The sequence below is a fragment of the Leptinotarsa decemlineata genome, unplaced genomic scaffold, assembly GCF_025532065.1.
Source record: "Leptinotarsa decemlineata unplaced genomic scaffold, Ldec_3_MD MMD2_tig00005002_RagTag_RagTag, whole genome shotgun sequence".
Lineage (NCBI taxonomy): Eukaryota > Metazoa > Arthropoda > Insecta > Coleoptera > Chrysomelidae > Leptinotarsa > Leptinotarsa decemlineata.
Window position 1 is genome coordinate 669,416 of NW_027412614.1, and position 17,128 is coordinate 686,543.

General features: G+C 34.7%; 1 protein-coding gene and 1 long non-coding RNA gene across 2 annotated transcripts; one reads left to right on the forward strand and one right to left on the reverse strand.

The window, feature by feature from the left end:
* Positions 1–969: 969 nt before the first annotated feature.
* LOC141484194 (uncharacterized) lies at positions 970–3,764 on the reverse strand. Its single transcript, XR_012466522.1, has 3 exons — positions 3,431–3,764; positions 3,131–3,336; positions 970–3,026 (listed from the first exon to the last, which is right to left on the reverse strand). It is a non-coding gene; the product is annotated as an uncharacterized lncRNA (long non-coding RNA).
* Positions 3,765–6,576: 2,812 nt separating this feature from the next.
* On the forward strand, positions 6,577–16,427 carry LOC141484203 (uncharacterized). Its single transcript, XM_074179287.1, has 3 exons — positions 6,577–7,280; positions 11,799–11,997; positions 12,049–16,427. The coding sequence occupies exon 3, from the start codon at positions 14,638–14,640 to the stop codon at positions 15,970–15,972; it is 1,335 nt and encodes a 444-aa protein (XP_074035388.1). The 5' UTR covers positions 6,577–7,280; positions 11,799–11,997; positions 12,049–14,637; the 3' UTR covers positions 15,973–16,427.
* The last annotated feature ends 701 nt before the right edge of the window (positions 16,428–17,128 follow it).

Here is a 17,128-nt window from a genome sequence, read left to right on the forward strand (position 1 = left end):
AATTTCTTTCAGTAAGCGGAAAAATGCTTTAATATATAAGGGTTATGTGAGTCTGTTCATTTGTATGTCTGTCAAGGCAATACATTTGGAGCTGGTTAGCTCTTTGTCCACCGATCATTTTTTACAGGGAATAACTTTGTTAATTCTCCAGAATATATTAGTACGTTTGAAACGGAACTCGGTGTTCACGGAATTGAGTGGCATTTCAATAGCCCTTTCGCACCTGAACAAGGAGGTTTATGGGAAAGTAATGTCAAGGTCGTCAAAAATCACATACACCGGGTCATCGGAGACCAATTACTAACCTACGAATAATTTTCAACATTGTTGACGGAAATTGAAGCACTTTTAAATTCACGGACTTTGTGCCAGTTATCAGCGGATCCAACTACTCCAGAGGCTTCAACTCCGGCACATTTTTTGACATTGGCTCCTCTACGCGGCTAGAGAAATGTACGGTAAAATAGATTAACAGAGTGTCTCAGTCAAAAAATCAGAAATCAAACTCTGCTTTCCTTAGCCAAGCTTTCGCTTCTAACGGTAAGCTTCTTTAGGGCCTATAATTTAATGAGTTGTGAATATTTTCGCCATTAGAGAGTTATCGCCACTCCTCTGAAAAATACGGTAACCTTATTTTGACATCTACGCTTGCGCAGGTTGCTGTATTTTAGAAATAGCGTTGAAGGCAAATACCATATTACGGTATTTTGAAAGAATACCGTAAGGTTACCGTATTATGATCGTGACTCTTCGGATATTTCCGCATGTCATTTGTACCGAATCGGAAAGAAAAAGAAATAGAAAATTTCAAGAATAAACTGTATACAGTGACTTTCTCTCTGGTATTCCGGATATTTTATACTGAGTGTAATAAGATGGCACAAAACAAAAGTCGGTTAAGATTTACATATGAAAATGATATTAGCTGGAGAAGTATTGAGTCAGAATCCCTATGAGGATGCTGTAAGATGGGAAACAATCCAAAATGATGTTAATATCTTAACCACAAAAAATTTTACAATACGAGCACTAAAGGAACACTTGAATATGCTCATATTACAATATGTAAAAAAGGATAAAATTAACAGATCCAAGTAAGTATCATGCAATTACTTCATTACTGTTATTACCTAATAAAAATTGTATTTTTAGATCTGGGATGGAAGAAGTTTATTCGGAATTGGATCAACTTCTACAGGAAATAAGCGATATTGCCAAAAATGAAATGGTTACGTCGAAGAAAAAAAATGAAAAACAATTATTGGCCATATTGGCAAAAAAAGGAAAAGAAGCCAGATATTTAGCAATAAAGTCCCACATTATAAATAAAGAAAATAAAATAGTTAATTCAGATCATGATTATGGTAGGTATATTTTTACTTTTTTTATCTAAAACGGGAGTTGCATGGTGAAAATATATTTTGTTACATTACATTTTGTCAAATTTAAAATATATTTTCATTCATATCAAATGCTGAAGAAATTACAGCAGATGTGGATTTACAATGTCTGATTGAAGAACGTGATTCAGTGACCACACATACCCCAAACGTGAAACGAAAGATTTTGAGTAAGTAATATTCAAATAATTATTTTGTGTAAATACTTAGTACAATTGGGGCTAGTTGAAAACGGTTTTATAAATTTCATCATTTTGTGTGCTTCATTAATGTATTTAATGTTGTTTGTATATTTGAATTGTAATTACTTGGTATTCATTACTTTTTTTTTATGTCAATGGCTGCGGCATCTATGGCAATTTGCCTCGTGTTTTGGGTAGACTTTGTTACTGTTTCCATGTAGCACTTTAGGAACAGCACTGTTAATTAGAACCCAACAGTGAATGGTCGGGCAGAAAACCCTCTGTGGCTCTCTAAATTAATTTAATAACTGAAAAAAATTCTTACCTTGACTGGGGTTCCAACCCAGAACCATGCGGTTCTCAGTCAGAAGCTCTCTTTTAGGGTGGAAAATGTAATCCACCCATGAAAAAAACGCGTTGGATTATTGGAAAAAAAAAAACAGTATTGGGAAATTGCCGTTAGAAAGAAGGAACTGGCGTTAAAAGAAAGGCAATTAGATTTAGAAGAAAAAAACACATACTAGAAAGAGAGAAGATTGAAGCAGAAAAATTGGAAAAAGCAGAAAACAGGAAAATAAAACAAGAAAAGTTTCTACAAGACAAAGAGGAAAGAAAACAATTAATTGAAATGATTGAAGTGCAAACGCAACTATTGCAGCAGTTTGTAACATTGAGTAATACCTCTAAGTTAGTGTAGTGTAGGTTTATTTAAATATAGATTTTAGTTGTACAGGTTTTTATTTTTAAGTTAGCTTAAATAATCCTTTTTAAAGTAGGTTATTGTAAATAAAAATGCCCAACATTTAGTGTTCACTGTTTATATTTTACATATTTACGCTGTAAATCTCCCAAGTATTCTTCTAAATTTGGAGGTACCACATTAAAATATTGACTCGTCTGACTGCCATATAGGGAAGTATGGCAATTTGTTAACAGTACAGCCACTTTATAAAAGTTGTTCTATGTCTTGAACAAGAAGTTTCTGATTTTTCTTGGAATCTAAGAAAGCAAATTCTGCAGTAACTTTCTGAAAACCCCATTCTACAGATTGTCTAACTGCACTCATGCTTCTATTAAACTCCTGTTATTGTGGAGTTAAGTGCTGGTTTCCGTAAGGACATATCAATAGATCTCTTATACCATATGCTAGATCACTATATAAAACAAAATTTTCTTCATTTGGAAATCTTGCAACTATGTCCAATTCATCGTACAAATGGGAGATACGAAAAATACCTGCATCATGTCTTCGACCTGGATATGCACCTTTCAGGCTCAATATCAATCCATCAGGACTCAACAAAGATTGATATTTTACACAATGATACCGTTTGTGTCCAGAATAATAATTTTCTTGTTCTTCTGTAAGTCTGCAAATGACTCGTGTTGTGCCATCAATAAATCCCCAGCAGTTATTTAAGGAAGCATCTTTGGCAAATACTACCTAAAATGAGAGATATTTGTTAAAAATGCTATGTTAAGCAACATTCAGAATTAATAAGCTTTACAAGAATTTTACAAATGCCAAGAATTTTCTAGAAAACTTACATGTGAGTACCTTAACTTATCTAGATTCAACCACGGTAAATTCTGTAAATTTTCAATTAAATGGCCATGATTTTGGTATATTATATCTGCTACTTTATTTGCAATCTGCGATAATGATTGTGCAGATTATCCAAACAATGGCTCCAAATCACATAACCGATTAGGATATGCTAATCTTCGCAACAAAATACAAAGTCCATGTAGCCCTGAAATTAACAAGATCATTGGAAATATCACCAACTCTAATGAAATATAAGAGCATAAGTTTATTCAAATAAATAAGATAGTTTTTTTACTCACCAGAAATACGATGCCTTTGTTGGGTAACTATTTCATTAGGTAGGCCAAGAGCTCTTGCTAAACGAATTATATTGTCTTTGTCGAAACGGAAGTTATTTTTTACTTCAGCAGGAACTAATTCGTTCAAATCAAACCTTCCATGATCTACCAAAATTTATTATTAACTTTGGTTTTATTGCATGAAGTTAAAACGTCCAGGTTAAAATAAACTAATGGGGGTTATGTTATGATTGTGACATGACATATGCCGTAAGTCAGTCATCATTTTTACGTATTCCCAAAGTTATCGCATATTGCGATAACTCTTTTGTTTTCATCATACCGTAATACCGTATTGGATGTCAAAATAACGTTACCGTATTTTTCAGAGGAGTGGCGATATCTCTCTATTGAATAACATTACAAATCATACTTACAGTAAAAATGAGCGAAAAACAATAAATTGAACATATAAATTGACGAGAAAGTTATACATGTATAGGATTTTTTGTGGGTTTGACAAATGTCATACCTTCACATAAATGTCATTTTCCAATGAGTATGATGATTTCAAAATTTTTGACTCTAAAGTATATACAGTAACTCACTGAAACTACATCAAAAACATGAGTCAAAAATTATGAAATCATCATACCCATTGGAAAATGATATTTATGTGAAGGTATGACATTTGTCAAACCCACAAAAAATCCAATAGATGTATAACTTTCTCGTTAATTTATATGTTCAAATTATTGTTTTTCGCTCATTTTTACTGTAAGTATGATTTGTGATGTTATTCAATGGTGAAAATATTCACAACTCATTAAATTATAGAAGCTTCCCATTAGAAGCGAAAGCTTTTTGTTGCTCTATTTTCTTCTCAAATTCCTTATATAAATTCACCATTTCCTGTTTGTTAGAATCTAGTTTCATCTGTACCTTCTCTTCCAGCCTGTCAATACTCTGTTTCATTTCATCTTTCACACTATCTATGTTCTGTTTCATATCATCTTTTACTCCATCAATGTTCTGTTTCATATCATCTTTCACTCCATCAATGTTCTGTTTCATTTCATCTTTCATACTAACCATAAATTGCATTAACATCTTCATTTTGTTATCCAAATTCATTTCTTCTTGCATACTACTTTCACCTTGGTCTCCACTCTGTCTCACTTCTTCTTCTTCACTCACTCCTGTTTTCTTTCCGTCTCTCAAATCCATTCTCTCTCATTTACAAAACTTTTCCTCTCACTCTGTTTTCGGCTTTTCCAAATGTGCCCTACGTTGTTGGCGACAATTATTATACAATATATCCTGGTATAATAGTGATTTGTGATTTATTTTGAAGTGAATTGTTTTAATTAATTTTTTATATTAATAAATGGGTTCTGAATTTACTTGTTATATTTTTTATTATTATATGTTTACTAAAATTTTGACAACCTGTACTTTAGGTGATACCCTATCCTAAAGGAAACTTCCTACTTTGTCTAGCTCAGCTCAGTCGGATTTAAACAGCATGCAGCGCCCTCTCTCTCCACAGGTAGAGTTCTTGGAAAGGTCTTTGATGTTTATCAAAATTTATTGTGCCAAATAAAATTTCAAAATGCTAAATAAATATAATGTAAAATTTGAAAAAAAAAACAGCATTGATATTAATCACCTTATCACTACCTAGAATCTGCGAAACATAACTTAATCTAAAATGAGTACAGATTACCACTCTATGGTAATGTTTGTTCTATGATTTCTAGCCTTTATCATAGAATGACAGTTTTCTGTTTGTGAATAAACAGTGAATGACTGGAAAGTGACAAATATTGATTTATCGACAAAAACAATTTTCACAATGTTATGATTTGTAAATTAATGTTCGAAATGGTGAAATAATGTTTATTGAGTTTGTGATCACTGAATGATGAAAAAGTCTCTCCTGCCTCCTTATATCAGCAACATGTTTTGGAATGGTATATAGGTTTTATTTTACCTTAATATGATCTAGAAGCTGTGACTGGTCTAGTTGGAATTTCTAAAACTGGATATCCTGGTAAGTTTCAATTAGCTGCTTGTTCACACTAATTATCATTACTGGATTTTTATTTATTTTTAAATATTTTCACCTACTATTTTCAAATTAAATTCAATTTTCAAAAACTTAGCAAAATTTCAACGTGCTTCCACTTCCAGTGTTCTTCATCAACTCTCTTCGCTTCCCCAATCAATAAACTCCTCATTTCCTTGGCAACCAATTGTCGAAAATTCTAGATCATGTCAACTTGTTATAATTTGTAACTTTTTGGCACTTTATACAAACTAACCTTAGTTTATTCACCATTTGGATAAACATACTTAATCTAATATCTAATATTAACAATTTTGATTGTCTTATGACAGTTCACATTTTCAATTTTACAATATTTATTTTTGAAATCAGGAATTTGCACATTTTATGAACTCTTTCCATTAACAATAACTTAGTAGGTTCGTCAACATTTTTACTACATGGTTTTATCATATACTGAGTGTTGTTTTCAGTTACCCTTTGATGTACTTACTACATATTGATTTAGATAATTTTGAATGAATTTGTAATGTTATTTTGTTTGCTGATATTGATCTAAATGGTTTATTAATTTGTTTTTGTGTTTCAGGCAATATATATGAAGGGTGATTGATCATTTTCAATCATGGATTGTGACATTTGAGCTTCAGTGGAAACAAACTGATTGAGGAAAGATTATTTGTTGTTAATATATGTGCGTAACCATTATACTGAAAACAAACGATAAGAAATTTCTACTTAAGGTAAGGTATCTAATCTGTACTTCAAATGAACAACTTATGAGCTAATTAGGTTTTGTCAAAATTCCAATGAACAATACTTATATCATAACAATATATATATATATATATATATATATATATATATATATATATATATATATATATATATATATTGTTATGATATAAGTATTGTTCATTGGAATTTTGACAAAACCTAATTAGCTCATAAGTTGTTCATTTGAAGTACAGATTAGATACCTTACCTTAAGTAGAAATTTCTTATCGTTTGTTTTCAGTATAATGGTTACGCACATATATTAACAACAAATAATCTTTCCTCAATCAGTTTGTTTCCACTGAAGCTCAAATGTCACAATCCATGATTGAAAATGATCAATCACCCTTCATATATATTGCCTGAAACACAAAAACAAATTAATAAACCATTTAGATCAATATCAGCAAACAAAATAACATTACAAATTCATTCAAAATTATCTAAATCAATATGTAGTAAGTACATCAAAGGGTAACTGAAAACAACACTCAGTATATGATAAAACCATGTAGTAAAAATGTTGACGAACCTACTAAGTTATTGTTAATGGAAAGAGTTCATAAAATGTGCAAATTCCTGATTTCAAAAATAAATATTGTAAAATTGAAAATGTGAACTGTCATAAGACAATCAAAATTGTTAATATTAGATATTAGATTAAGTATGTTTATCCAAATGGTGAATAAACTAAGGTTAGTTTGTATAAAGTGCCAAAAAGTTACAAATTATAACAAGTTGACATGATCTAGAATTTTCGACAATTGGTTGCCAAGGAAATGAGGAGTTTATTGATTGGGGAAGCGAAGAGAGTCGATGAAGAACACTGGAAGTGGAAGCACGTTGAAATTTTGCTAAGTTTTTGAAAATTGAATTTAATTTGAAAATAGTAGGTGAAAATATTTAAAAATAAATAAAAATCCAGTAATGATAATTAGTGTGAACAAGCAGCTAATTGAAACTTACCAGGATATCCAGTTTTAGAAATTCCAACTAGACCAGTCACAGCTTCTAGATCATATTAAGGTAAAATAAAACCTATATACCATTCCAAAACATGTTGCTGATATAAGGAGGCAGGAGAGACTTTTTCATCATTCAGTGATCACAAACTCAATAAACATTATTTCACCATTTCGAACATTAATTTACAAATCATAACATTGTGAAAATTGTTTTTGTCGATAAATCAATATTTGTCACTTTCCAGTCATTCACTGTTTATTCACAAACAGAAAACTGTCATTCTATGATAAAGGTTAGAAATCATAGAACAAACATTACCATAGAGTGGTAATCTGTACTCATTTTAGATTAAGTTATGTTTCGCAGATTCTAGGTAGTGATAAGGTGATTAATATCAATGCTGTTTTTTTTTTTCAAATTTTACATTATATTTATTTAGCATTTTGAAATTTTATTTGGCACAATAAATTTTGATAAACATCAAAGACCTTTCCAAGAACTCTACCTGTGGAGAGAGAGGGCGCTGCATGCTGTTTAAATCCGACTGAGCTGAGCTAGACAAAGTAGGAAGTTTCCTTTAGGATAGGGTATCACCTAAAGTACAGGTTGTCAAAATTTTAGTAAACATATAATAATAAAAAATATAACAAGTAAATTCAGAACCCATTTATTAATATAAAAAATTAATTAAAACAATTCACTTCAAAATAAATCACAAATCACTATTATACCAGGATATATTGTATAATAATTGTCGCCAACAACGTAGGGCACATTTGGAAAAGCCGAAAACAGAGTGAGAGGAAAAGTTTTGTAAATGAGAGAGAATGGATTTGAGAGACGGAAAGAAAACAGGAGTGAGTGAAGAAGAAGAAGTGAGACAGAGTGGAGACCAAGGTGAAAGTAGTATGCAAGAAGAAATGAATTTGGATAACAAAATGAAGATGTTAATGCAATTTATGGTTAGTATGAAAGATGAAATGAAACAGAACATTGATGGAGTGAAAGATGATATGAAACAGAACATTGATGGAGTAAAAGATGATATGAAACAGAACATAGATAGTGTGAAAGATGAAATGAAACAGAGTATTGACAGGCTGGAAGAGAAGGTACAGATGAAACTAGATTCTAACAAACAGGAAATGGTGAATTTATATAAGGAATTTGAGAAGAAAATAGAGCAACAAAATATGGAGTTTTACAATAATACGAAACAAGACATTATAGATATTAACAATTCAATTTTCAACAACAGAAAAAAAATACAAGAAGTTAGGAAAGAATTAAACACAAATAATCAGGAAATGATGGGAAAAATCAATAAGGTAAATGAAAAAATAGAAAGCCATAAAATATATTCAAATGAAATAATTATGGAAAATAATGAACAAAATAAAAATAAAATTATTACTATAGAAAATAAAATTAAAAACATAGAAGAAAATAATCAAAAGGCAAGAATAGAGACAAGATACATTAATACATGTTCAAGTGTTCAGGAAAATAATAAATTTGATGGAAACATACAAAAATTACACCCAATAACTTTTGTAAAGATAATAAAAAATAAAATATCTAATCTAATGAATACAGATGAAATAAAGGACGTAATAAGACAATATTTAGTAAATCAACCATCTATTTGGTTCAACAGCCAAGAAAATAATATTAACACAGTGCAAGATTTTGAAAATTTGTTCTTAAAACAAGATTGGGGGAAAATGCTCAACTTAAAATTAAGGATAAATTACAATTTGGAAATTTGGAAATGAAAATAGAAGTCTAAATTTCAATAATTATGCCATTCAATTATATGCCAGTGCACAATATTCAAAACCAAGCATGAGAGAAGAAGAAATAGTAGGAAATATAAGCAGACATTTCAGGCAAGATATATTTGAAATAATTAATATGTATGAAATTAAAACTATGGATAGGCTTTGTGAATATTTGCTCAGACTAGAAAGAACATTGGCATATAGGAATAACAATACAAATCGATATAATAATCAGAACAATAATAACCAAAATTTTAATAATAGAACTAATAATAACAGATATAATAATAATAATTCTCAAAGAAGATTCCCACAACAAAATAATAGACCAATAAATAATAATGCAAACTTTAATAACAGAAATTATAATAACTACCCTCAAAGAAATAATAATAATAGAAATTATGAATACAATAATAATAATAATAGGGAAAATAGATGGGCTAATAACAATAGAAACTACAATAATCAAGGAAATAATAATAGAGATAGACATTATAATCAAAATGAAAGAGGACACTTTAGAAGAAATTCTTTACCGGGAAATGAAAGAGAAAAAAGGGTAAATTATCAAAGAAGGTCTAACAGTGAGGAAAGAGCAAGCAATAATGAGCAGAGCCAAGAAAGACCAAATTTTAATCCAAACGAACAAAATTTAGCATAAGACCAAGGAATGAGCAAGCAACACACAACTACGAACACCCTATAGAATTCATAAAACTGGATAATTTTAATGAGGAACAAATGTTAGGACTAATAATTTTAAAAGGGAAAATTGGGAATAAAGAAATTGATATACTAATAGATACAGGTTCAGAAGCATCTTTGATTAAAGAAAATTTACTAGAAAATATAGAATTACAAAATAAAATTCTAAGAATGCCAAAAACCACATTAGTGGGAGTAAATGGGAAGGAATTAACAGAAACAAATCAATCCATTGATATAAAAGTGGATATTCAGAATGAGAACATAAACTTGTAACTATTAATTGTCAAACAGATGGAATTTGACATAATTATTGGTACAGATCAACTTGAAAAATTAAAAGCTAAAATTGATTATGAGAAATTAAATATTGAATTAGATGGGAAATGGATAGAATTTGTGAATAAAGATCAGGATGAGTTTAACAAGAAAATACTATATATGGGAAGGATGAATGAAAGTGATGAATGTGATATTGAGGATAATAATATGAAATATATATGTGATATTGAATATGAAGAATATAATTTCACCATTTCGAACATTAATTTACAAATCATAACATTGTGAAAATTGTTTTTGTCGATAAATCAATATTTGTCACTTTCCAGTCATTCACTGTTTATTCACAAACAGAAAACTGTCATTCTATGATAAAGGTTAGAAATCATAGAACAAACATTACCATAGAGTGGTAATCTGTACTCATTTTAGATTAAGTTATGTTTCGCAGATTCTAGGTAGCGATAAGGTGATTAATATCAATGCTGTTTTTTTTTTTCAAATTTTACATTATATTTATTTAGCATTTTGAAATTTCATTTGGCACAATAAATTTTGATAAACATCAAAGACCTGTCCATGAACTCTACCTGTGGAGAGAGAGGGCGCTGCATGCTGTTTAAATCCGACTGAGCTGAGCTAGACAAGGTAGGAAGTTTCCTTTAGGATAGGGTATCACCTAAAGTACAGGTTATCAAAATTTTAGTAAACATATAATAATAATAAAAAATATAACAAGTAAATTCAGAACCCATTTATTAATATAAAAAATTAATTAAAACAATTCACTTCAAAATAAATCACAAATCACTATTATACCAGGATATATTGTATAACAATATATATATATATATATATATATATATATATATTATATATATTAGGTGCCAATACACAATCCGTTGAGAGAATGTGGAAGTCCGAAATAACATCCCAAGATTTGGTTGCAAGAAAAAAAATTTCACCACTTATCTAGGAGAATATATATTCAAACGATATTTTCCGGAACTTGATAATCGTTTTCGTCGATTTTCCGTTTTTTTTTTGTTGCATCTGTGTAGTAGAGTATCTCAATTCAATTTTCACTCTTCATTGCAATTGGTGCAAAGTATTGTTGCTGCTGACACTCCAACTAGAACTAGATAAATAATTTAAATGACTGAAATGAATAATATATATTATAGTTATGTCTTATTTATCGGCAAATGTGTATAAAAATTTTATTTATGTTTTTCTTGGATCCCCATCTAGATCTTCATAAATGTGATGTAAATTGCATCTACTGAAATGATTCTTACTCCTGGCGAAACCATTTTCTGCATCTAACCAATAACTGTACAGATTTCTTATTGTTTTACGATACTTATACATATGTGGAATCCCTTTGACCCTGACTAAAAACTTATATAAAAGCATCGGTTCTCTATTCCCGTTTAGAAAGTAAAACGAGCAAATTTCAACTCTTTCGGTATTTTTGAATGTTTTTATCAATAAAACTTCAATAATATAGTTTTGCCATTCACTTTGATGTCCAACCACATTTTGCATCAAACCATACTGCATCATCATTCACTGTGTAGAAAACCCTGACTCAATAACTTTCCATTCTTTTTCTGTTGAAGGTACCTGTAAAAAACAATACAAAATCACTACCATTGTTTCAGTACAGTTTTCAATAAAAACATTTAAATGTACAGGGCGTCCAGAAATTACATTCTTATAATTTTAAGGATGATTCCACATATAATAGAACTGGAATTTCTGGTTTTTCTATATATTCATTCACAAGCACATTTTTCTATTCCAGGACCACGAAACTGCCGGAACTGACGCCGAAGAAACCATCCCACCAAAGTCACCAACACCATCTATACCTCAGTCTTTGAAACGTAGTGAACCATCAATCACATCCCAAGCTCCAAAACGCAATAAGAGTTTTAGAAATCTTACATCTGGTTCTGGCGTTGATAAAGCAATAGAGTCCCTGAAAGAAATAGTCAACAAAAGTGAGAATTAACCCGATGATCAATATGATGCCTTTGCAAAACATATTTCAGGACAACTACGAGAACTTCCTCTGAGAAGTGTTATTATTTTGCAAGGACAAATTCAGGATCTTATTAATCGTGAAAGATTAGCCCACCTTCCATTCCAGCAACAAATGCACCAGCAGTTTGGCAGCAGACCTTCCACATCTACTAATTCTCATTATTCACACACTGGACAACAAGCATTTCAGCAACAAATGCACCCGCATGTCGTCAATACCCAAGGAATCGAAATATGAAAAGATAGAAAAACTGTCTTATTAGTAAAAGAATAATTACTTTAAGACATTACAACAAAAATCGGAAAAATAAAACCAATATTAAACTGTTTAAACGCGAATGAAATCAGTAGAAAAATAATTCTAAGTTGTCGTGAAACAAAACTATTTGCTTTGTTTCCCGAGCCTCAGTGCAAGCTCCGCACACTCTGAGGAAAACTTGGAAAAATGGAAATTATGTTTTTATGATATTTTCAGCTCAGTACGGTTACTTAGCATTGAAATATCATCTCCTGAGTGTCAGGAAATCTTTTGCAAGATGAATAGCATTCGTTAATTTTATATTAGGCGAAAACGGTCAGTTTCAGGGAAATGCCGTTTTCACTTAGCTAGATAGGGAAATCTTCTTCTGAAAGACATCGATAGAACTTTTAATTAGCTTTCGTTTGATACCAGAACGATTTCTGTAGCGTGACTGGTTCAGATTTTATTTAGATTTTTGTCGGATTTGGAATTAGAAGTATCGGAGGAATCAAGTCTCGATAGCTTCGACCAAATCTCGCACTTTGTACTTTCAAATGCAGTTTACAGCCATAAGGAATAGAGATATCGAAAAAATTTCATCAGTAATTTCGTTTCGGATTGTTGAATACTATTCGAATATGAAGTTGAAATTTTTCGGGGAAAAAGTTGGAAAATCGCAAATTTCCGTTAAACTTTCCGTTAGGCAGTTGTTTGTTCGCAACGGTTTCGCCCCCGGGCAAAATCAGGTCACCGGCCCGGCTTTTGATTGGCTAGTGGGCATGGCGTGATTATTGATTTTTTAGTCGATCGAAGTGGATGTGACTTTTTGAGAGATATGATTGGCCGATTGGAGCTCGTCCACAAACATATAAATATGCAGAGTTTTACATTCTTCGTTCAGATACTTTTCAGATTGAGAATACGTAATATCGATATTTGGAAAGACTTCTACTTTACGAGATTTTACTGGCGATTGAGATATTCCTTGGCTAGCATTTGAAAGCGATTACTACGATTGGATTGTTGGATATTCTTCGTGGATATTTCAAAGGATTCATCGAGATTTTGTAGTTCTTTTTAGAACTAAGAGAATTCGTTGGTTTTTCTAGTTCTTTTTAGAACTAAGGGAATTCGATAATATTTTTTCCGATTTTCAGGTGACAGGATCAAATAGAATTTGTATAATTTCTCTGGATCTTTTCAGATCCAAATAGAGAAATACTTTTCCGGTTTTCAGGAGGTTTTCAAATAAATGAATTCGCAGTCTATGGTTCATTTCAGAACTGAATAGAGACACTTGAGTATTGGACCAGAAAGTCAATTGGACTTAGTTCGGGAGTACCAGGAAAGTCAATTGGACGTCGAGGATTTTCTTGAAGGATTTTACCGATTTGATAGAGACTTCAAAAGAATTCGATCTCTAGTCCTTCTTAGGACTCAATAGAGATAATTTTCGGATAGGGATTTGCAGGAGGATTTTTCTACAGTCGCAGTGTTGGACTTGGCTGGAGCAGACTAGGAGTAGCGGCTTCCCGGAGTCAAGTGGACTCAGGTCAGGGCGGATTGCTGGCGGAATTTTTTTTCGTTTCAGAGTTGCGGTTCCTTACGGCACGCCAGGGGAAGCTGTCCAAAATCCTACGAAGGAAGAGTAGGTCTCCACTAAAGTTGCCCGGTCTCATTCCACCCGATCACCTAGCGGTGTTAAACGATCGAGGTGTTTAGAGATTAAACTCGGGGGAGTCAAGCCATCATTAGACTAGCATCTGGGCTGTCGACTCAACGTTACCGTTGGGACCTTCCAGGACTTCGAAACCTTTTTTCCACATTTCCTGCGGACGGCCCTCATCCTAGGGTGCGGTTCACCAGTTAGGCTTCGTGATCCTTACTTATTAGCTCAGTTCACTCTGTAGGTCTTGGTTAGGAAATTAGTTTCGCGAACCAAGAGTGAACTTAAAGTCTTAGCTTTCTGTGAATCCTCCCCTCTGCCTATCTCCAAGTCAGAGTCTTTGTAGGGATTTTTGAAACACGAAATGCAGACTAGGGCACAACAAGCGCGAGCGCAACTTGCAAGGGATACGACAGTGCAAAATCGCGTGGTCAACCCCTTCGACCAAGATATTCCTAATTCAGACAATTTTAGTCGCCCTTGTGCGACTTCTACAGAGCAACGAGAAATCCCCATGGAATCTGTGTTCGCGGGACGCAGTATTCCAAGAACTCCAGCTGAGACATCTAGTCTGAGGATGTCTGAAACACATCTGTCAATGAGGACACTAGTACCTCTTCCGTGGTCGCAGAGCGACAAAACCGTGGCACTTTCGGCTCCATTGCAAGTCGATTAGTTAGAGAAAACGAAATGTCTCAAAGGACTCAGTCCTCAAATCGCGATAAATTATCGTGCAGTCAAATTGTTTTAAATCGGTTTAGGGCATTAAATACCCCAAACACGAGGAGGATGGACAACGAAACTTTTGCTAGGGAACATCAGGAGATGTTTTCCGAGAAGCGTCTCAATAAGGGAAAAACTTCGCAGACACAAAGCGCGCCCCAGTTAGGGCTCCGCGCAATGATGAAAGCAGCAAGAAATCCCGCTATACCAAGATCGGTGGCGATGAAAAAGATGGAGGATAGAATCCCTCTAGAAAGGACAATTCTGTCTGAAAATCACAATAATTTCAGACAACAAGAGGTGTTAGCTACATATGTAGAGACACCTAAAGTGAACATGTACAGGGTGTACAGCCATCCTGTACCACTGATGAATTTCGAATTTACAAGGCCATTGTCGACTTCAGCTACGAGTTCATGCAGGAGCAGCCGACACACTCGAGACGAGGAACGTTTCGAGTCCAACGGGGGAATCTTCAGAGAGGAATCGCCGGCGGGCGTAAAACGCAGAAACGTTTTCCGAAATACGGAGTATTTCGGGGATGAAGAGGAGTCGCCGGCGGGCGTTAAACGCAGAAATGATTCCGGAAATGCAGAGTATTTCGTGAATGAAGAGGAATCGCCGGCGGGCGTTAAACGCAGAAAGGCTGTCCAGAACACAGGGTGTTTCGGAAGCGAAGAGGATATCATCAGGGACGAGTACCTGGGAGATGGGTACTCCGACGCGGGATGTGTCTTCGACGGGTCGCCGGCGGGCGTAAAACGCGGAAACGGAGCAGCAGGACAGGTCGTCCGACGCCAGGCGTCGCGACGCCCCCAGGTCAGAACCCTTAGCGGTTCCTGGGAGGGAGATGTTCGGCGCACAGGAGCGCCTTACATCTCTCGTGAAGGTGCAACTGAGGCCCTAGCGGAAGTGCTAGGGGGAGGTGGAATTCCAGGAGGGCATCCTGAAGGCAGCTGGGCCTTGGGGATGCCTTCATGGCGGGCGAGGTTGCTCACACAGATAGAAGCCTACAATGAGCTAGTCGACGCAACGAACCAGCCTCCCGTCGAGCTCAGACAGAAGCTGAGTCCCGAAATCCCTGGAGCTCAGGTCTGGGAGGCCTGCCGGTCGTCTCGACGTGGTGAAACGGTGACCGAGGTAACCGGCGGGGTCGCTGTAGCTAGGCACGCCTCCGCCTATACCGAGGTGAATGGAGCATGGGGAAGTGACGTCCAGCGCACCCGGCTGGACTACGAGCACCCCACTCGTCCTCCAAACCCAAACCGTTTTGGAGGACAAAGTCCAAACGGTGGACGGTAGCCTGAACGCCGATATACTCGACGTTCAGGAGCAGATGAAAATTCATTTCGCGTTGCGCTCTAGCGGCGAGGTAGGCGGAGTTGACGCCAGCCAACCACGCGCGAGAAACTCTTTCGCGATTTTATATTTAAGAAACGCGAAATGGATTTTTCGGACACTGTTCGATGACTCGCCTAGCTGCATCATCCGAGCATCTTTTGACTGTTTCATTCTGCATTTAAGTTCTGCTTTTCAACCATTGTAAAACGATTGTTAGTTTTTCACTGTACATCCGAAGTGTGTTAAATTATGCACTACAAATTAGTAGCGGCTACATTTCCAACTTCCTGCGTTGAGAAAGAGTTCTCAACTCGAATAGAATTCGGACTAGTCTGGTTAGACTAATAGTTTGGAGTTCGTTATCCAGTGGGATAACCTAGGAGTTGTTTGTGAAAACAAATAGACGGCGGTGTGTTTGCAAAAACCCGATTCAGATAGCGGAAAGGATACTTGGGTATTGGCTGTAGATTCGACTTTCTAGTTCCGAGTGAATTCGTGTGCTGTGTGCTGTGGACTTAAGCTGGTAAGCAAACAGACAATTTCACTAACTTTTGTGTGCATTCACAGTGGTACCTGCCTGGACTCCGGGATTCGACGTGGGATTCAAAGGAAGAGGCCTCTGTCGCCGTATTGACTGCGACCACAGTGAATACAGACAGAGGTACGCCTACCCGAGCCGTCTACGAGAGTCTTCACGAGAAGACTCTCATTGCATTGACGCTCGGCGGCTTAAAAGCCCTGAGTCCCCGGGGACTATTCGCATCTTCGGAGTTAGGAATTGTAGGCAGGTCACTTCGCGGTGTGAGTCTCTCGTAGATAGGGATCGTTAGGGAAACTCTGAGACCGGTCCCAGCGGCCAACGTGGTGTCTCACCGTACCCCCGCGAGTTTTTGTGTTTAGAATTAGATAGATTTTTAGGGAACTAAAAATAATTAATTCGATTTTGAATTTTAAAGAAACCAACTACTTTCTCTCGTGTAATTCGGTTACACTGGGAAAACAAGATCATCCGGGAGTCAAGGGGACTTCCCGGCTCTGGTCTCTTGTGGAGATTTCGGCGGCGACGAGTACACTCACTTCCCTGGCCGGGCATCGTCGGAAACAAAACCGAAAAATG